At 39.9% G+C, this 22,497-nt stretch overlaps 1 protein-coding gene across 1 annotated transcript; it reads left to right on the top strand.

Annotated features, from left to right (window-relative positions):
- The first annotated feature begins 367 nt into the window (after positions 1–367).
- Positions 368–22,447, top strand: LOC107223427 (ubiquitin carboxyl-terminal hydrolase 31). Its single transcript, XM_015663106.2, has 4 exons — positions 368–1,511; positions 16,769–17,142; positions 17,480–18,890; positions 19,039–22,447. Exons 1-4 carry the CDS (start codon positions 660–662, stop codon positions 19,156–19,158), a joined length of 2,757 nt encoding a protein of 918 aa, XP_015518592.2. The 5' UTR covers positions 368–659; the 3' UTR covers positions 19,159–22,447.
- The last annotated feature ends 50 nt before the right edge of the window (positions 22,448–22,497 follow it).

Genomic DNA, 22,497 nt, shown 5'->3' with positions numbered 1-22,497 from the left:
CACTCTACGAACCCCTATGATAAAACGGTTGATCCTGTGTATAAGCATAGAAGATAATTGTTTTATCATCGGGGTCCGTAGAGTTACTTGGATTCCATCCGCGACGAGTGAGCTGAATTTTCCGACTGTCGGTAACTCAGGAAAGCTGCATACACACAAGTGTAGGTATTACAGGCTGGCTGCGCCGTCTCGATTCGTGAGAAAGAGTTGACCGACCCGTTTCTATGAAATCCGCAAGAGCGTGCCAAGGTTCCGAGCCACGATGAACGTGTACGACACACACACCTATAATGCGTAGCACAACGCGACACGTGACGACGAGCTGCGAAATACCGACGCGGTGTGGCGCTAGCATCGGGTGAGTAAAAAAGGTTGCAAATGGCCGCTGTGCACCGTGGACAGTGTGTACCGTGTAGTAAGGAGGCGGAGTTGATTGCGAGCAGCCTGATGTCGAGTGCGTGTCGTGGCGTAGTGAGTCGGTGAATATATAATAATATCGGTATATCGCGAGATGTGATGTCTCCGAGGAAGGTGCGGTGAGTGAATATCCAGAGGTGCGCGTCGCAATTCGAGAATGTCTTCGGACTCGCGTTGATAAACTCGCGAGGGTTATCCAAAAGCGGTAAAAGCAGGAACGAGAGTTGTATGTAATCGGAGTAATGAAACCGGTGTCCGAGAGCGAGCTGGGCGTGGAAGAGGTTAAAGTCGTCTCAAACTCAACGGCGGCAATTCGGTCCGACGGATCGACTGACGGAGGGACGCGAAGCGCGGAGGGTCACAGGTTCCGACGGACCTTCACGCTGCCGAAGAACCCGTTTCAGAACGCGGCGAAGATGTCGAAGCGTCGGGTGAAGCACAAGGACGGCGGACAGCAGCAGCAGCAGGACGCGAACGCCCCCCAGGGACAGATCCATCCTGGCGGTGGTTTTTACGCGACGGCCGAACGACAGCCCGGGAAAAAGATCTTCAGGCGGCCCTCGTGGAAGAAGCTCATCAACAAGATGGTCCAGCACATGTCGAGCGTTGGGGTCCAACAGAAACCCTCGAACTGCGACGGACTCAGCCTCTCGGCCCACGACCTCAGGGTCCCGCCCCCCAGGCCGGCGCACATTCCGCCGGACCGCGTCCCCGGGGTGATCGGGCTGAGGAACCACGGCAACACCTGCTTCATGAACGCCGTACTCCAGTGCCTGTCCCACACCGACATACTGGCCGAGTATTTCGTCCTCGACCAGTACAAGGTCGACCTATCTCGCCGCAACAAGCTCAATTCGAAGAAGTACGGGACCAAGGGCGAGATCACCGAGCAACTCGCCCTGCTTCTCAAGGCCATATGGAGCTGCCAGTACGACCCCGAAATGAGCACCACCTTCAAGAGCGTCGTCGACAAGTACGGGAGCCAGTACAGAGGCAATCTTCAACACGACGCACAGGAGTTCCTGCTTTGGTTACTGGACAAGGTCCACGAGGACCTCAATCAGGCGACAAAAAAGAAGTACAAGATCATCAAGGTGAGAGACTCTTACTAATCACGTCTTATTACCAATCTCGATATCTAGCCTAGGTTTCCCAGGGACGATGTTGACGTAAGTAACGTAAGCGTCACGAAATATCGGGAAGAAATTCGTTGTCTTGCAATTTTGGAATGATTTTTTTTTTTTTTTTTTAAGTAGTTGGCTTTTGAAAAATATCGATTGTTCGTTTGGTTCGGTATGGTGTTCTAAATTTCAGACAATTCTAATGGGGCGAAGTATAGCTCTTTACCGAACATGCGTCGTTACATATAGTAACGTTACTACTAGCTTCAATCACATTTCCAGAGGTGACAAAAACGCCGATCGGTTAACAAAAATTCAGACATTGCATCCCGCGATCGATGATGAAATTCGTAAATTTCTTTTACCTGTGCCACTTGGCAACTCAACCGGTGGAACGACTTGATCGAATATTCCATTTTCGTACGTAAACATATTACGAGGTTTTTTGCACCCAGAAACGTGCCTAACTCTTCCTAAGTATTACGAAAGTGCTAATTGCAAGTATTGCGAATAAGGAAGAAGCGCCAGTCGATGCAACGTTTAAGAAGATATCCCATGTATATTGAATCACCTTTGGAGCTGAACATCAGGCTTACATGTTACGTAATAATTAGTTTAGGCGCTTAGGAGTCGAACATTCGTCTCGTTAGTTTCCACGCGTACACGTCGACGAACCTGAAACAAATTATTCGTCATTTCCTAGTGTTTAGAATACTCTCAAGCATGCGTGTATTCGTTCCTCTTATTCGTAGTACAGAACCTCGTCGAGCGAAGCGCCCTTGAAATTCGAACCTGGCTCGGGAAAAAACCACTTTACGTGTTTATAATTAGTTCCCTCGTTGTGTTTCCACTGTTTTCATTAATCGTTACCCGGGCGGTTTTTTTTTCTTATTTTTTAGGACAAACCTGAATCACCGAAACAGTCGTCATAGAATTAAATTTTGACTAATGTATTGAAAATTTGTGACAAAGATCTCGCGATTCGATGAAGTTAGAAAGAAGGCGTTGTTGATTGTGCCACTTTGTACTTGATGTCAAAACAATATGCGAGGCTTAGTCAGTCGTTTCCTTGTCTTTATTATGCTCCGATGAGACAAATCCATCGTATTCTTCTTGATATTTTTTTCACGAGCGTGTGATGTAAAACTGTTTAATACTCCGCCGTTTATAAATAGATCCGTGTTTCGTCAGATTTGGGCCCCATCATGTTGCCGGACTCGTCATCGTCTAGAACATTACAGAAATCCGTCACTCGCGCGTTTCCCGCTTCCCTCTTCTCCTTATTATCGTCGTTGTTACCGCGTCTTGCAAAACTCTAACGTTTACGTATAATTCACTACACCTTTGCATCATCGTACATAACGAGTAATATGTATATTTGTACAAGGAAGACGGAAAAAATTACGCCAATCCTCACAATAGTCACGTATTATCAACTAACGTGTAAAATAACTTCTCGAGTATAATTGTGAGTTTCGATTAGCGTAAAAATGCTAATGAAACGTAACAAGTTGAACGCGATCGTTCCAAAAACATTCGCACATGTCTACAAGTAGTATTATCTTACGCTATTCTCGCAGCGCTTACTCGCCGTGTCCTTGACCAAAAATTCTATGCACCTAACCGGGAACGAAGTCTCTTCACGATGGTTATGATGCCGTATGAATTAATCAGTGATCCTCCCCCCCTCCCCTTCCTTGCCCCTCCAAAAAAGGTTGGTTCTTCGACGTCGCTAAACGTCGTCGCGAGGCTTCACGCCGCGCATCCTCTGACTGTCGAAATTAAACAAATACCGCAGAAACTAACGAATAAATGCATAATAGCAACGACGAAGTATCGCCTCTATTCTTGGACGATGCGGAGAGGAGCGGGCTGTAATCGTGAGAGGCTCCGATACCGAATTATAGCATATGCGTGCACATAATCTTCTCCTTTTCGCATTTCCTACAACATAGAACGCAGAAATCGGCAGCTTACACCCGGTGTCCTTGGGAAGACAGTAATATATATATATATATATAGTACATTTGTTACAATGTGATGCGAGTCGAAAGGCCGCAGACGGATAGGCGGGACGGAGACGTCGGTTGGACTGGAGGCAGGCCTTCACCTAAATTTATTTCGCGTTCGGAGAAAATAAAACATTGTCCGCGGTCTTTGCTCGCTGTACGTAACAATAAAGTCAGTTTTAAACCGGCGCGGTTGCGATTTTCCACCGCGAGCGAGAGAAAAAAGTACGAAATTCGCAAACTATATAATTTTCTTTAAAATCTGTACACGCTGTAAATGACGGTTTGAAAAACATTATTCCATACAAATCTATCCCTCGTAGAAGGATTTTTATGTGCTGAATTTGAACCCGCTGAATGACGGATTTTAATTGGAGCTGTACAGCTGCACCCTGACAGGCCAAATAAAAACGTCTCCTTAAGCAAGGAATTCCTGAATGAGAGACAGAATTGCCAATTAACATTTCTTGACGATGAACGGAACGGTTCAACGTTCATCGTCGTTCCCGTTGCTGCTGGCTGCTGACGCTACTCGCATTCTTACTCTCGACATATTTTTCATTTCTGCTTCTCCGCAATGCAGGCTACACAGTGCTCTGGGGATGACTTATATTTAATTACTCATTAGATGCGACTAGCTCCTCTCCTCCTCCGCGTATTGTTATCTGCTTCGTGCAGAAGCCAAAGGCTAGGAAGAAACACGATTAGAATTTTGCCAAACGGACGATAAGTGGCAGGAACAATATTACAGACAACACAGTGGGTGCTCTATCTTATTGTTAAAGTATCCAATTTTTTCTTCTTCTCCCATAAGCACTCTGAAACTGATAATTTTCTCTATACGCACCCTAAAGCAGTTAATTTCACCCTAAAACGTACCCATTTTTACAGTTAGTTGCGTTTTTTTCTCGATAAATTAAAATCGATTTAAAAAATTATTTTGATGCTTGAAAACAATATTTATACTTCCAACGTAACATGTAAAAAAAAAAAAAAAATAGATAAAATCTCAAAACTTTCTTACATTTAACGAAACCATAATTTTGACTGTTCAATTGAGTGTCGTTATCTACGAAATACCTGCACTCTTTCCAAATTATTTTGTTCCTATATTTAGTCAGAAATATAAAGATTGTTCTAAAGCATCAAATTAATTCGTTCAGTCCATTTTAGTGTATGAAAAAAAAAAAATAATTGAAAAACATCGAAAGTTTCAATGTATTTTTGATTCAAAATTTGAATCGCCTCTCGACGCGGTTTAATATTAGCCAAATAATTTTATATTCACAGGTTATTTTTTTTTTTCTCTAATCTGAACATGTTTTTAGGATTGCGTTGAAAAAACACGAAAACTAGTAAAATAACGAACACCCTAGTGCGTACCTAATTTTGCTCTGTTTGATCAGCAGTGTGAAAAAATATTGGAATCCTAATACTCTCCGATTCTTACAAAGCTTTCGTCGTGAATTTTCCCTGATTGTTTACTCGGGTTCGTCATTGTAGTTTCCGACAAATGCGAACGGCACGAATACCGAGTTTGTGCAAGCTTCCTCGACAAATATAGTCTACGCATATACAGCTAGTTTAATGCTAGTATTATATATATCAGTCGAGGCGGTAGCTAAAGTTTGTTCGGCCGCAGCTTATCTAATCTTTTAGTGAGCGCACATTTTGTTATTTTTTTCTCTGTTGCATTATAGATAAACTGAGAGACAGGGACGTATTTGCTGTAACGGATTCAGATATAACTCGAAGACTGAATTTTTTTGTTTCTCAATAAAAATTACCCATGTTAACCAGTCTGTGTACACAAAATGTCGCGTTCGGCCATATGTCCAACACGTATTTCATCTCACTCACGATTCTTATTATTATCGCGATCAATGAATTTATTAACGATGAGCTGCGCATGAGGAGAAAAATGCGATTGAATATCTCCGTGTCCAGCTGCTGCTCGATAAATTACAGCTATATAGTATAATATGTCGTTATGTATAGCTCGTTTAATTAAAAGTGATTACATCGGTTTATTCTATATATATAACTTATCTCCGTGATGAACTTTCTGAATGACTGACTGACTTACTGACTGACTGACTCTGCGACTTCTCGAATACAGCAGCGGGTGTAGAGTTCATTCACTTCTCATGCCGCTAGTACTGCTACCTACCTACCGTCACTCACTCTTTTTACGTTATACACTTTCTCGTTTGTTTATAGTCGCTATCTATACACTAATTATGGTGAAAATTACGCAATTTCTGAATTTTTTTTTTCAGTTACTTTCATACTATACTCAAATATCGTTGGTCGGCAATTTTTAACACGTTTGTCTTATTTGATCTTGAGCCACGTAACGTTGTTGATTCCTTTTCGTTATACGGAGGTATTTACATGACTTTGAACGTAACGATTATTTTTAAATACATTGTTGCAATTTTTCACGTATATATAAGGTTATGGTATTTCGTGTTGTTGTAATTTTTCTCGCCGCGAGGTAAAAGAATAAAACATGAGATTAGTCACCAAGCGCGATCTCTATATCTATACCGTACGTGTAATATTGTTGAAATAACCAACTCGCCTTTATTTTCTCCAATCACAATTCACACGCATAGCATAGCTTATCGTTTCACTAGTGTCAGCGAATGAAAGCGGAGAGGAAAAATAGAACGAAGAATCGAATTTACTACAGGTAAAATTTGTTGTTGAAGCAGCGGGAAGAAAACTCTTGAGATTATCCTTACAACTTGAAGATTACATTCATCGCGCTTTGAGAATCGCTCGATCACTTTCACTAAATCGCAGCTTATTTCGTAACGTTCGTTGGAAACGACGGAGAGGGACGGGTCAACTAATATTTACTAATGATATACGGTGAACGAATAATAACGCGGGGAAAAGAAAATGCGCGATTGGCCGACAATCGTCGTTGCGATAGCTGCAATCATCGTCAGTATGGTGTAAAAGCAGTAACAGAAGAAAAATTACCAAATATTATTCGAACGATATTGTATTAAAATCGTGTTTCATTTCTACGCACGAGACTGCAGAGAAATAATAAATCGAAAAAAGTGTCGTTACGGTGATGTCATCGTAACCATCCATTGAATTAAGTATGAGTACGTATATAATACAATGCGTGGTATGCCTAAGTGTGCGCATTATGTCTGCGACAACCGCGACGGCTGGCAGTGCTTGTAAACTTCTTTGAGTGATGAAAGATTGGTAAAGAGATATAAAAAATACAAAAGGAGAAAAGAAAGAGAAAGAAGAAGAAGAAGAAGAAGAGGATCACGATAAGTAAATACGATACCGTCACGTCATGAATTATCGCGCTTCGTGTACCTATTCTTATTGCACAGTCTCGTGAACCAAAGGAGTTTTCTTCTCTCGCTCTTTCTCCTTTGTGGCTTAAGCAAGCAAGAAGCCGTATGGTAGATTTTTTCAAACATATTTCTTTACCATTTAAAGTCATTCAGAGTGGCGACGCTGTCACTGTCTCTTACGTTATACTTGCGCGTAGGCGTGTACGTGTGTATCTTGAGCTTGAAATATGCGTAAGAATAACCACGCTGAGGTTGCACTTTTTGCGATAAGAATGTAAGACCTGAAGCGGGCCGCGTATTTGCGGATATATTTATCATATTTTTCCCCATATTTGTTCGTTAGGTTGTATGAACGCAGGAGGCTTGAATGTATGCACAGGGAATACTCGTATCGTTGTGTCTGAACGAGGTGTCGTTTCAAAACGGTACGTAAGGTTATAAATACACACAGGAGCACATATCCATAATAATGAAATTTCTCAAAAGTGGTAGGACTTTCCAATTACCAGAGCTGAAGAATTTTCATTGTTTCTCTATTCTTGGTTCTTTTCTTGTTACCCGTAAATTTTTTATTTTTATTTTTTATTCCTCCTTCTTACAATTTAACAACAAATTTGCCGCACGATGTACAACGTGTACATCTTTTTTTCATACATGACTGCGCAATGTTTAACGCGATGTCTGTGAAACTCTGTCGGTAAAATGAGGATTAAAAAAAAAAAAACTCCACTTTTTAGGTATACACGACCACTTGTAAGGTAAATAAAGATAATTAATAAATGAACACCCGATATGCGCTTTGCATATCCAAGCGGTGCGTAAATAGACCGAGAATGACTCGTCGAATCCGGCCTTCGAATTCACCGAAAAGTCCGGTTCGTCGGTTTCTTGTCTCATGTTCTGGTTCGCGTTCTTTATGCATACGCGCATATGCGCTGGATCGAAACCGAATTTCCAGAAATACGCTTGTAGCAAAAGAGAAACTTGAATGCGCCGGTTTGTACGGTAACAAGTAGGTATGTATATTGTGTATACATTGTAGATACGTAAAAACGTCGGGTGGAGGACGAAATATTCGCTGGCTAGCGTGACGTGCCCCACTTGACACGCGGTCGTTGTAATAAATAAATAAGTACACGTAAATAAGAAGGTCGATATATAACATGGGGCGCGCGATCCCTTTCTGGAGAAACGAAACTTGCAGGGTAGATTCCTTATGAAAATACAAGGCTAATCGCCCTTTGCAGAAACTTCGAGGGACCGATAGTTTTCGAGTTATGGAACGTTGAAGATCCGCCAATCGCCGGGCTTCCACGTGACTCGGGCCACGCCCCCGCCGTTCTCCGATTGGTGGAAAGCTTGCGCGATCTCTAATTCGAAAACTATCGGTCGCACAGCGTTCGCGCAAAGGAACTTTGGTCATGGATCATCGTCGGCAATCCACCTTGGACGTTTGGTAGACCTTCCGCAGATTTTTTTTGCAGGGAACACAAGCCGCCGTGCCGCTCGTTGTTTTTTCTCTTCTAATTGTGTCTCGTCGCTGATTTCTGCATCAGTTTATCACCCGTTGTCCTCATAATTAAATATGCAAAATCCACGAACGACGTCGTCGTGAATCATCGTTCCAGCCGGCGGGCGTATTGTGTAGTCGGTGGCGGAGGATTGTTACGTGTTATGACTCCGTGACCATGCTTGCTTCTGTGCTGCTCCGCCGGTGCGAAGGTCGTGCTGATGTATAGTAAACGAAAACAAGCCCCGTACCCTACCCACGCTCGTATTATTATGTAGGTATAGTTATTCCGGCGAAGAGGAACGGCCGGCGGCGGCTTAGCTCGCCAACACAACATAACCTAACGTAATCCTAACCTTAAATATACAGACACCGCAATCGGAAACAGGACTTGCAAGTCTGCAAACACGCCGCCTTGTCGTTTGATCCTCTCGGTTATTATTGGTCGGTGATAATCGCGTTGTTTATTCGTACGCAAGGGTACAATTGTAATCGTTATTATAATTCGCGCATGCGCGTTCCGTTATGCGGTGTGGAGTCTCTCCAGAACCAGCTACGGTTTCTGTGGGCTTTTCCGTACTGGTTCCGTCCCTGAAAGAATTGAACACCGCCGATAGATGGATAAATAGATAGATAGATAGATATATGTATTATATATAATATATATTATGTCGAGTTCGTAACTCGTTCGAGGTTATGGTCTCGCGTGACAGTGGAGGTGCTCAGGGTGTTGATGCGGGACTGATCAACCGTGCCAAGGTAGCTTTAATACGTGTACAATGTGTGTGCAATGTACACACGGATCACACACACACTTCTATGTACACATTGGTGCGATAAGCAACAAGGATCGAAGCAAAGTCGTAGCTTTGGTTATAGAGCTTCGAATACGATCTAGAAGTCACGCCTTACAGAGATCGATTTCGTTGTCGCGTTTAAACGAATCAGGCAAGATTATAGGGGCTTGCGTTGTACGTCGTTACTACATGCATAATTGTAGCCAACAGCTGTGTACGGTTGTTGTAACTTGATGTACAGTCTCGTGTTTTACATAATTTATTTTGCAACACGACAGTCACGCAACAGCAACGTTTTATCGGTGAAAAAATATATATCAGAAGAGAGGAGAAGAGAGAGAGAGAACAAAAAAATTGAAAGTCGTTTCAATTAGACCAAAACCTGTGTACGTAACGACCGTAACTACCGTTACTGGTACAGTCCCAAAGACAGGATAGGAAATTCAGATCTCACCGCTGCTGCTGCTTGCCTGTGCAGATTTTTCGCAACGAGCGAGACTAACGAAGTTATAAAAACGCGAAACATGGAAGAAAACACAGATGCACGTAGAAACGGGATATTAGAGGACCAAACGTTGTTTCGAATATTCCTGCACACCTTGCAATTAGTGTGAAAAACGTTTATTATGCACAATGAATACATTACAGTATATAACAATAACAAAACGTAATTAAACATTATTATTTCCAACAATTTTCTGTAATAATATTACATACCGTAACACCGTTTCGTATGGTATAATGATAGCTGTATTCTCTCGCAAGTCGCGGCACATTTTGCTTGCAGGCTGTGGCAGTTTAGCACGCGGCTAATACGTCGCGGAATTCCGGTGGTCGCATCGGCGCGATGCAGGTGCGGAGGCACTGAATTAGCTAATCAGTGACGCGGTTCGTGCACCGGCAGTTTATCGCTTGTCAAGACCTGCGGGCGCGTCGTGCATGAATATACGTACGTATCCACATACACGCATGCGTGCATGCATGCGATAATACCTCATTTCGTCCACGTAATGATGACGTCATTCAACGCCTCCCCTCGTGTATGATGGACCCGAGTGACATTGACCAAGAATTAAATTCCGCACATAATGCACATTGGTGTGTCTTTATGCCTGCGTGAGGAGAGGTCAGCCTTCGTGCATATGCACACACGTGTATGTATACGACAAAATATTATAGCACATACTGCATACCTTTGACTGAGTTGAACGAGTTTTCTACCGGTACAGGTTCCACCTGCCCGCGATAGTATTTCCGGTTTAATTATGTGATGCTGTACCTGTACAGCAGCGATTTATGAGTATGGAACTTCCACTAATGGATTTCTTTGTATAATATTATGGATGATTCGTTGCCGTAAATGGATTGTACATCGTGTACGTAGATACGTTATTTCTAAACGTTACACGGTATTTAACAACAGAATTTAAAACGGTTGTCCGACTATGGTGGTAATTTGGCTATCTATTTTTAGGTGTAACAACATTAATTAATGAGTCTGCAGCGTGTAATGCGTGATAATTGAATGAATGAGAAATAGTGTGGAGAATTTACCAAGTGAAACTCTTAGGTACAGTGAACTTGCGTGGCTGTAAGTTTACCGATGAAGGAAAATAATACGTACGTACGTTACGTATACGTACAACGTATAAGCTAAGGAAAATCGGATCGCAACTCTTAAGTCTTCTGGGGGTTGCGGTAATTCAATTTTACCCTCTCTGCACAGCGGCTTATGGTTAGGGCCGTGCATCAGCTTTACTTACGGCTGAAACAATTCTCGGAGGCAATTATTGTCTATCGCCGCAGCTGGTGAGAGGAACTACCGTGCCTCCTCTGGCTTTAATTAAGGGGTTACATGGGTTTCGAAGGTTAAACAAAAACCAAATATTTTCTATTATAGCTTATACTTTGACGAGGAATTTCAAAAAAAAATTTATTTAAATTTTGAGCAGAATTGTACGCAAATAAACTACAATTTTCGGTAAACATCTACAACATGCGTTGCCTTGTAAATTAAATCGTGATCGAATAAAAAAAAAAAGAAAAAACAAACCTTCGTCCAAGTACTATAGTTAACTCTATTTAGAAAAAGTCTGCAAAATTTCAATAACCACGGTACGTTAGTTGCTGAGAAATCCTGTCCACCGATTACAAAAATACAGTTTTGAGAAAATAACGATATACGTACCTGCGATGCTCCCGGCTGATCGAGCCTAATGTAGAGGAATTTCCAAAGGTTCTTTCTCAGGCTTTTACTCTAATTAACTTGAAGCTCTGGGAAAATATTATTGACATCATGTACTATTACATAATATTTCTAAATGAATAAATGGATGAATTTTTGAAATTTCCAAACTTACGTAACTCCATTTATAATCGAGAGTTTGATTTTCCAAATCCTCGTTATACTCGATGACTCAACACTGCAGCTCCCACGGCATGTATAATACACATATTATTATCATGTATACATTTGCCGGACGGTATTCCAATGACTAATGTCATGTGTACACTGACTCGGCTGATTTTTTGGGGTCAGGACCTTTGAATCCGAGTTTTATTCAATCGAGACAATTAGCTACGACTACGACTATCCGACTGAGTGCTCGCTCCTCCGTTTATCGAGCATTATCATCATCTTCGTCTCCGCGTCGTATTTTTTTTTTTTTTTCGTCGTGCCTTGAGTTGTCCCTTTATTTCGGTAGTCGCTGCACGCCTTAGGAAAAATCCGTGGTAGATGATAGTTTTTATCATAGAAAATTAAGTACTTGGTCGGTTGATCGATTTTGAAAGTTGGGAAGATATGGAAAAATTGTTATTCGATGTATCATAGTTAAACGCATGATGCATAGCTGATTTATGTTAGTCACAGCGCCCAATGGCTAATTTTAGTTTACTTCCGATGCATTTCCGGCGCCTGTGAGGCTCGTTTTCTTTATTTATTTGTTTTTTTCTTACTTCCTTCTTCAATTTACGCCACGCCTCTACCGCCGCACTTCCGTTTTCGCTTTTGTACTCGTTATGTATATAACGCACCTATAAAGGGTCGCACCCTGTCCCTGCGACACAGGGTCCCCGTATACATATACGGTGTATATATATAATTACCTAAACGAAAACTATTTTCGGATCACGGTTGTATACAATATAATTCACTGTATATAACCGGATGTGATAAATTCTCTAACTCGAATCATAACTTTATTAATCGTTTTCCAGGAGATATGGAACCTAAATCATATTTGTGTGCCCGGGAGCAAATCATTAGTCTTTTCTTGACATCGTGTTTTTCTTTCACTCGACATGTTTCACATATGCATTCTATATCAATTAAAAATCGCGGAATGAGCCGTGCGAGAATTATTTAATTTCTTTCACAATTTTTCTACGAAATTTCTATGTATGTATATATATTTATATTATTAACGTGCAATAATTGCAACATATGAGGTAATATTTTCGTCAAACGTAACACTCGGATTTTGTACGTAACGCAAAAAAAAAGAAGCAAAAAAAAAACAGCAATGTTTTATGTGTGATCTAATATTATCATGCAAATTGAGAAATTTTTCCCCTCCCAAAATAGAACCAAACACTCGTCGAATAGTAGCAGAATAATGTAGTTAAAGAAGAAGAATAGGCAAAAGACGGAAAAAGCAATGAACACCGTGATTCGACGGATTCGTAAACTTCCGGCTGTATTATATATAGTGTAATTTACTGAAGAATGACTATAGAAAACTTCGGTCTCTCTCCCTTACCACTGGTCAGGCAGTATTTTGAGTTTATTGAACCACTACGCGTTTCACTACGTTTTAACACGGATCAATATATAGCTATACGGTATGTAACGTGCGTTCAGAGGCAGACAGGCTGTCTGTGTCAGGCACTGCGCGCTTTCTCGCGAGAAGTTGTCAATGTTATTCGGAGTACAGTTGCACGAACGTTAAATAATAACTATTATTATTATTATTATTATTATTATTATTATTATTATTTCGCGACGAGTGCAAAAATTATTAATACAGAGCGAAGATTTTCTTACGCGAGTGTGAATTCGACATTAGTTTATATTCATCGATGATATGAATGTTTGAAAAAGTAGAAATATAATTTCTTTACGTATACACGATAGATTTGAAGTTAATTGAAATATCGATTAATTTTTAACGAATTTTTAAGTCACAAGTTTCAGTGACATGAAAGATTAAAAAAAATTGGGTACGCATCGAATATTTTAATCGTCGAAACAATCGCTTGTGTATAATTGATACGTAACGAGGTATTGTATGAATTAACGACTGCGAATTATAACGAGTATAATGTAAGTTCGGTAATCTTGGAGTTGGTATAATCCTTCCGGTATATATCTGCACAGCTATGTAACAACGTCGCAGATGGTCAGCTCTGTCGAGCAAAACCGCATAACAAGATATTAAAGTACTTGCAACGGCGTTAAATCGCGTTTCTGTCGCGACCATTTCTTTCTCTTTCTTTCCTTCGTGGTGCAGAAAAGTACATACCAAGACGACTCGAACGTTGATTATAACGTGTAATCAGATGATACGGTATATCGCACGTCTATCTCTTATTTATCATTCCATACATATGATATATGCGTATATACGTATATGGTATATACGATTAACACACCTCTGCGTTTTACAGCTGAATTGCCTGAGACGAAGATATCAGGTATAATAAACGGACTGCGTTTGTCGATCGGCTGGATACGTGGCGCCGTGATTATTTCGCGATGCGATAAAAACAACGTGCAGTGGATCCGCTGCATCTGATCGATAGGTGTAATATGTGAATCAGGTATATCTCTGGGTTTTACCCGTCGCCTGGCATTTAATAACAATAATAATGATAGCAACACAACAACGAGCTATCGTTGAAATTTACATAATTGACAAAATCTCTCTCATCCTGCGGTACGTAATAATAATAACATATCGACTCATCGTGCAGGGCTTATTACACGCCGTTCTATATATAGAGCAACTCGTTTTAACCAGTTAGTATGTGTATATTTGTGTAAATATATATATATTTGTGTGCGTATGCATATGATGTGCATACATTGGCGATATGTGTAAGTCGGACGGTACGGTATGTATATACATGTACGTATAACTAACTCTATGACTAACTACTCTGCGGACCGCAAAACGTTTTAACATCCATCGCGCGGTGACGCCAAACACGTGCCGTTGTAACTTGTAAAACTTATCAGACAGCTGACGCAGACTCGGGGTGATGATGGGCGCATCTATTATTATAATCGGCGGATTATACCTAGACCTACTGTTTAAACTATGGGGGAACTTTGTGCCGGCCGTTGAAGATTGCGACGAAATTTACTTCCAACTCGGCTCTATCATCACGCAAACGCGGCTTGATGCGTCGGTAATTGGATCAAGGATAATCCTGAAATCGTAATTTAGCAAATCGATAATCATAATTACATAAATCCTTTCTTAATTCGAACGAGATTATGCACGAATTTACATATCATTATTTATTGAATGTAAAATTGGGTCGTTGAATGAGAAATTCTGAATAATTCCATTAAATCCGCCAGACAGAATAACGGAAAATAATTGACACGTATTTTTACTTTTTTTATTTCAATGTTTTATTAACAAAAATATAGCCAGTTGCATTTGCGTGACGTCGTAATGTTCAGATTGTAGTATAACTTTTTCATTTCAACGGATGTCACGCGACATTGTATTGAACAAGAAAAATTAATTGTCTTGCGGTCGAGGCCTTCCGCAACGTCACTGATTGAGGTTTACGTATAACAGAACGGAATCAATATTGTCTTAAGATCACTTCTTTCCGTAAATGTAGACCGCTTTTTACTACAGTACGGCGATCGCGGTAGAACAAACACACACACTCACACAGAGGCGTATGTCCATCAGTGCACCGCAGCTATAATCGAAAGAGCAGCGGTATATTTGTGCACTCGATTCCCGGCTTTCTTGGCTGCAGCGTCTACTATTACTTGATGATGCATTTTTTATTCCCTGGCTGCGCGCCTCTTATCTTTCGAGATCCTTGGACTACATACATGCACCGCTTCGCCATTAGAGCTGCACGACTTGCTCGCTTGGTTGCTTGGTCAGCGCCAGAAACAGCAGCGGCATTTGTGTTACATTTTGTAGGGTATGCTTGAGAGCGAGTGAAAACCACGACTACAGGACGATTTCACTTCATGATCAAGTCTGGGCACGATCGAGCTTCGGCGGTGCAGCACATAGAATCGCGTGCCAATTATTAAGTGCGCTGTCATTGATCGTCAATGTTTGTATGTTAACGTACGGTGAATTTTGTGATGTATAACTGCATTTTCATTTCGTTATATGTATAGTATACTGGGCCGGTTTTTTTTTTTTTTTTTTTTTTTTTTTAAACTTTTTTTCTTCATGCGTACCCTTCGACAATTTAATTTTTAGCCTCAAAAGAAGCCTCGTGAAACCGGGACTCGGTAAGTGAAATTCTAAAAGGTGATTCATACGGTTTGAATTTTTCTGACACTCTAACCACAGAAAACTATACACGTTGGAAAGCTGTTTTCGGCTTCATTTTGCAGATAATCAAATTTTGTATAAATAAGGTTGAGACTACTATACACCTAAATGTTCATCTTGTATTCGATACGAACGTTTAAAGCTGAGTGCATTGAATAAACGAATGAAGATGCTCGTAAATTGTAATCTCCTCCGTGTTTTAAGCTGATAAAAATAATTTCTCGACTTTTTTTTTTTGTAGACAATTTAATTCGATTATCTACAAAATTAAACCAAATACAACTTTTCCCAACTTGTATAGTTTTCGAGATATTTCGGTTAGAGTGTTTGAAAAATTCAAACCGGGTGAATGATTTTTTAGAATTTGACTACCGATTTCCGGTTTCACGAGGCTTCGTTTAAGACTAAAAACTAAGCTTCCGGAACTGGAAATCGAATATATAAATACGTCAAGCCAATTTTACCATGCAACACCGATTTCCTCTTTTTAAACAGAAAAAATATCCCCCAATTCGAATCTAGACACGGAGTATGTATCACAAGATTAGCATAAAGATGGTATATATTCATGCGCGGTGTATAAGCCATGAATGTCAAATATCATATTCACAAACGTAAGTCTGCTTAGGTATAGTATACGCAGATCTGTAATTACGTAATAATTCACAACGCAACAGCATTTGCCGAAACATGAGACTACAATAATATATGTATATTATATAAAACAAGTTTCCAGATAACGATGTTATTATATAAACCACATTGCAGAATGTGGGTTGAAATGTGCAGTTGATGCTAGCTGCAATATTTCCCATATCGGGTTTTGTAAATGCCTACCTGCAATATGTTCAGATTGTTATACAATTTTGTACGGCGAGCTAAATTTCTTAAATTGAATGCAAAATATGTATGACACATATCTATTTTATCAGTCGATGATACGCCCGGTTTTTAATTAAACAGAAACTATATTTTATCGGATAGATGATACGCACAATATGCGGACAAATTTTAATTCTTTTATCTTTTTGATTAATTTTCAGAATTCTTTTGGAAGACCGGACGACATTGTGGCGGCGGAAACGCTCGCGAATCACGTGAGATGCAACAACTCCTTCGTCCACGCCGTGTTTCAAGCCCAGTTCCGGTCGAGTCTGACGTGTCCGCGATGTCATCGGCAGTCGAACACCTTCGATCCGTTTCTGTGCGTCTCGGTACCCGTACCGCAGAATCACCGACAGATAAGCCTCTTCATAAACGTTCTTTACACGTCGCAGCAACCTCGTCAAGTCAAGATCGGCGTCAGCGTAAATCAGGCAGGTAACGTCAAGGAACTTCGCGAAATCCTGGCCAGCGACACCGGAATAAGTGAGGATCATATGCTGCTCACCGAAGTTCACGACGAAGGATTTCACAGGTGAGAGTCCGTTACACGGAGTGATAAAATCGACTCGACCGCCTTACGCTGGGCAACCCGTTGCACTGCAATGCGCGTCCGGTTGTCTGACCGCAGGATCCTTTATCGCAATTCAACTGAATAATAAGACAAACCGCCAACATTTAGAGCCCAATTACGTTGTAATGATTATGAATATCTAACGCATCTTTTCATCACACCTTTCTTTGTATCTTTTCTCCTTCATTTCCTTAGCCTCGAAAAGTTGACTGAGATTGTTCTTCGATGATTTTGAATATATAATTAACTATATGCCGATCTGATTTGCTAACGCAAAAAAAAAAATAATCATTTTCAGAACATTCTCCGACTGTCAGCCACTTTCTGTGATAACGGAGAACGATCCGTTGTACTGCATAGAATTACCGCAGCTCAAGGAGCCGGCGGAGCAGGCGTACATTTTACTCGTATGGATAAACGTCCTGGTGAAAGGGGATTTGAGGGAACGATTCGGTAGTCCGTACACGATGCAGGTTTCGAGGGAAACCTCTTACGAAGACTTGCAGAAACTACTGCTCAAGGAAATGCACACGACGTTGACCGACGACGTTCTCACGTCGAGCCAAAGTCCGGGTCTGTTTAACATCAGGGTGGCCGATCCGGCCGCAACCCCCGTCCAGGACGAGCATCCATGCATAGATCCCTGCGTCGAGCATCCTCTTTACACCGAACAAATCGAGCAGGCGTTAGCTCTCTGCGCGGACGACTCCGGACCTCAGCACGTTAAGCTGATACTCGAATGGGACGAGGCTACCAAGGGGAACATCATCCAGGACGATTCCGATCAAATCGAGGAACACGCCAGCGTTAAACAGCTGAAGACGAACTCGGAGCAGGGTGGAGCGGTGACGCTTGAGGAGTGCTTCGACCTCTACACCAAAGCCGAGATCCTGGGGGCGGAAGACGCTTGGCACTGTCCTTACTGTAACAGAAAACAGGAAGTGGTCAAGAAGCTGGGACTTTGGTCCCTGCCCGACATATTAGTCATACACTTGAAGAGGTTCAAGCAGCAGTCGAAGCAGAGGTCGACCTCGAAGCTCACGACGCTAGTTGACTTTCCGCTTTACGGTTTCGACATGACGCCGCATCTCGCTCACAACAACATGCAGACGCATACGAACCTGACGATGCTCGGGGGACTTGGATGGTCACCCTGGAAGAAGCCCAGACCCAGGCAGAACCTGCCAAAGTATGACGAGAACGTCTACGATCTCTACGCCATATGCAATCACCACGGCCAGGATCTTCAGGGCGGTCATTACACGGCGTTTTGTCGGAATCCCTACGACACTCAGTGGTACTGCTTCGACGATACCAGAGTCGAGGCTGTCACCGACACGAATTTGATAACCAACGCGGCTTACATGCTGTTCTATCAGAGGCGCGGACTCACCAATAATTCCGCCGGCAACTCGTCCGCAGCTTCGACTAGCTCAGCTGGGTCTGGGCTTGACCATTGGGTCTCCAGAATGCCGCCTTTTCATTTTAGTAATAAAAATACCGCCAGTGTTGGCAACAACAAACAGAGCAAATCTCAAGAGGTTTTGTGCCAGGATAAAATCGTCGAGGAAAAGAATTTGAACAATTTCAACAGAGGTTGTCGCAACTACGCAACTCTTCAACCCAAAAAACGCAACGTCGCTACCGAAACTGAGAATGGAGAAACTGATCATTACTCTGACGACGAAGCGCCGCCAAGGAGAGAATGGGTAGGTAAAATATTCCGTCTACGTATCTCAATATTTTTCTGTACGGTATTATTACTTCTTTGAACGGAATTTTCCAATTCGTTCATTAAAGTTCCTTTATAATGAGTTTCATATTTGTTATAATACAACGATTGGTTCTGCATTTCAGGCCTCGCCGAAGCCGGTAAGGAAGACGTCATCGATCGCACTGACTCCCCTTCTTCCAGCTGTGATTCACGATGAAAACGGTGAACCGGAACCTACAGTGATACATGAATCTACTTTGTAACACACGATCTAAGTCGGGTGTTGGTCCGACCTGTGAGCTTGGCTTGGACAATGCCGTTGAAAATCGGATTTAATAATAACAAAAATAATTATAGTAATAATAGGAAGATAAGCGAAGGTATATTATATACGAGAAAGTCTGAAAAACTGATTTAATATTTAAAAAGAAAAAGACAGTGAATATAAGTCTGGGGTTTTTTGTATTTTAATTATCGTCGTACGGATATCTTATAATTATATCGATTCGTCTAATCATTGTCATTTAATTGGTTACTAGTAATAATAGTTATAATAATAGGACATATTTGTGTACGGTTTTTGGAAATAATTACAAAAGATCTCATAATTATGCTCTTTCGAAGCTATTTCTGATTACAAATTTAAAGTATACATATTACATATACATATATTATATTCTATTCTATTATATTATATTATATTATTGCATACGACCTACTATTCGATACACACGCATACACACGCATACACACAGGTTTCATTTCTTATTTATAATGTATTTCTATACAAAAAATGTACGAGTTGAATGTTATATAGAAGGGAAACTGTAGATATTTCCCCTATTTCGCAGACTGTTTCGGAGAAAAGACCTATTTCCTAATTTACCAAAGTAAAATATTTCAATGATATTTAACTATATGTAACACATAAGTTAGGCAATAGGTCGATGGATAGAATACTTCTTCCTATTGATTCATAAATTGTTATGTATCACAGATTATCAATGTAACGCATCGTCAATTCTATGTCAGATCTTGTACAGAGAAGAACGAAAGTATGCAATTTTGACGCTATTTGTATAATCAGTCCTCAAATTTGACAAGTTATTACAGATGTACAGGCGCTTGAAAGTTTTATTTTTTAACCATGACCACGGACGTAAGCTTATTCAATTTGAAAAACTTTCTTATTTCCAGGGCTACTGCACCTACTATGTTCAGTCGAACATTGATTAGAATTGACAGCGTATTGCACATCGAGTCTGTGTTTAGATATAATATTTATATTGTATTTATATCACCCACTAGTGGCCTTATCGAATATTAATAATTACATTGGAAATAGATTAATAATATTGATACACTATTTGAATTATGTAACGTTTTAATATTATCATGTACCGTTTGAATTATGTGTAGCATTTTTAATACGAAAAGTACGCGTCATCCGTGTTGGCAGTTTCGATTGATTAATTTTAGTCGATAACCTTCGCGGCACAAGTTGAACAGTTTCATATTAATTCTACATGATTATCGAGTTTCAATTAATTATAATCATTCCAGATAGGTAAGCTTTGTTACAAAAAGATGAACGAAAAACTCAATTTAAATTTATGTCCATGTATGTAGGTGATCAAATTATTTGAAGGCAACATTGCTAGTCACGCATCGTGGTCAGAGTTAGCAGCTACGAACGGGAGAAATATATTATGACATCACGATACGGAAAAACAAGAAAAAATTGTCGAAATTCAGCCGTAACCTTTGTAATCTCGGTCTGCAAAATCATACAAGGATGCAGCTGCAAATTGTGTTACAGTAATTATATTCAATGAATTTTTGCTACTAAAATGGGATATTATACGAAATACGCAAAATTCGAAGTACTAAATGCCCGTTGGATCTTTACGAACGAATGAAATCCGTATCAGCCGTGATAAATTTTCCTTTCAATATTAATGTAATTAAATATGCTCTACAAGTAATCGTCGAAAATTATTGCGGCAGCAAGATAGAAAATGATCTTCGTAAATTATTCGCATATATTTAATAATCATTCAATTGTTTTTGTTCTTATAACAATTGAAAGATTGTTTATTCCATTAAGAGACAAAAAGTAGTAATAATAATAAGAATACTTTTTGCTCAGCGAATACTTTGTCCATTTTTAACTGTAATAACGCCAATTTTAGAAAATGATCCACAAGCGTATGGATACTCCTAATATAAATACATATAAATATGCATATAACAAGCCTTACATAAACTCTGTAAATTGATCTGTAGAGTATCTATAGGTACGTGAATATATAGTTTTATTTTCGGAGGCTCTGAGGACTGTTCGGCAAAACATGGTTGTATTTGTATACATATAGTAATGATAATTATAATTATACGCCAATAACGACCATCGTTGTTGTTGTTATTATAACAAGTATTGTTCAGTACTGCGTAATATGTTGTTCTAGAAAAACAATTTTATACCTATACTTCGTATTTGAAGTTGTAATGGTTGAAGAGAAAAATTAGAAGGAAAGTATGCGGTTTTCACGATAATTAATTGTGTATGTGTGTGTGTACGTGCCTCTGTGTGTGTAAAAAACTTGCGCGTGGTTAGGGAATTTTTAAAATTTCGTAATGGTCATTGTAGTAATAAAAATCTATTATTCATAAGATGGATATGTCTGTGAAAAAAGTTCAAGAAGATAGAAAACGAGGAGTCACTTTAATTTATAAATTTTACTGCATTTAGATCCAACTTATGTGCGTGAGCTGAGCAATATGGCGCCCGATAGATATAATCAGCTGACCGTTTTAGTTAAATTACAGGGTTACCGAGGCACGTTGAACCTCGTACAAGTGGTTATGTTAAAAATGGGATGAAAAAAAACTTCTTTCAATATTGTGTATACGTCCTCGTAACTTGGTATACATTTCTGATGGTAGATTGCGTAGTTTGATTAGTTTCCAGTGCACGGTACAGACGATCCGAAACGACCAACTTTATGAAATATTAACATTGTAATTTTTTAAGTTGACGAAATTTGACGGAAAAAAAACGTGAGAATGCACTCACACGCATGAATAAAATACGCAGCTACGTAAATTAACGACTGAAGATTGACAATGCCTTACAAAATTCAAGCCTCTGGTGTACAGATTGCCGACATTAAATCCTCGGAGCCTTCGGGGTATTTTTCTCTGTAAACCTTGGGCATTAATGTGATTATTATCTATTTCCACAACTAATAAAAACATTAAAAAAAAAAAACAGATACATATGTAAATAGTAATAGTATTAATAATAATTCTCTCGTTACCGCCGCGATGATATCATACATATTGTACAAATATATAATAACAGGTACGAAGCATTGAAGATTATTATATTAATTATTAATATTACTATGATGATTATTATATTATTATTGTCAGAACGTTTTTTAATAGCTATTTTACCCCATACATGTCATATTTCATTCGTACATACATCGTGTAACCAAACAATAGGGTTATCGATAAATATATATATTATATATATTAATGATAATATATGAAAAGAGACTCAAGTATGATTTCAACGATTGATGCGATATATAGAT

The sequence above is a fragment of the Neodiprion lecontei genome, chromosome 2 (genome assembly GCF_021901455.1).
Source record: "Neodiprion lecontei isolate iyNeoLeco1 chromosome 2, iyNeoLeco1.1, whole genome shotgun sequence".
Lineage (NCBI taxonomy): Eukaryota > Metazoa > Arthropoda > Insecta > Hymenoptera > Diprionidae > Neodiprion > Neodiprion lecontei.
Note: the sequence above shows the minus strand (reverse complement) of the source record. Positions and strands in the feature narration are given on the sequence as shown.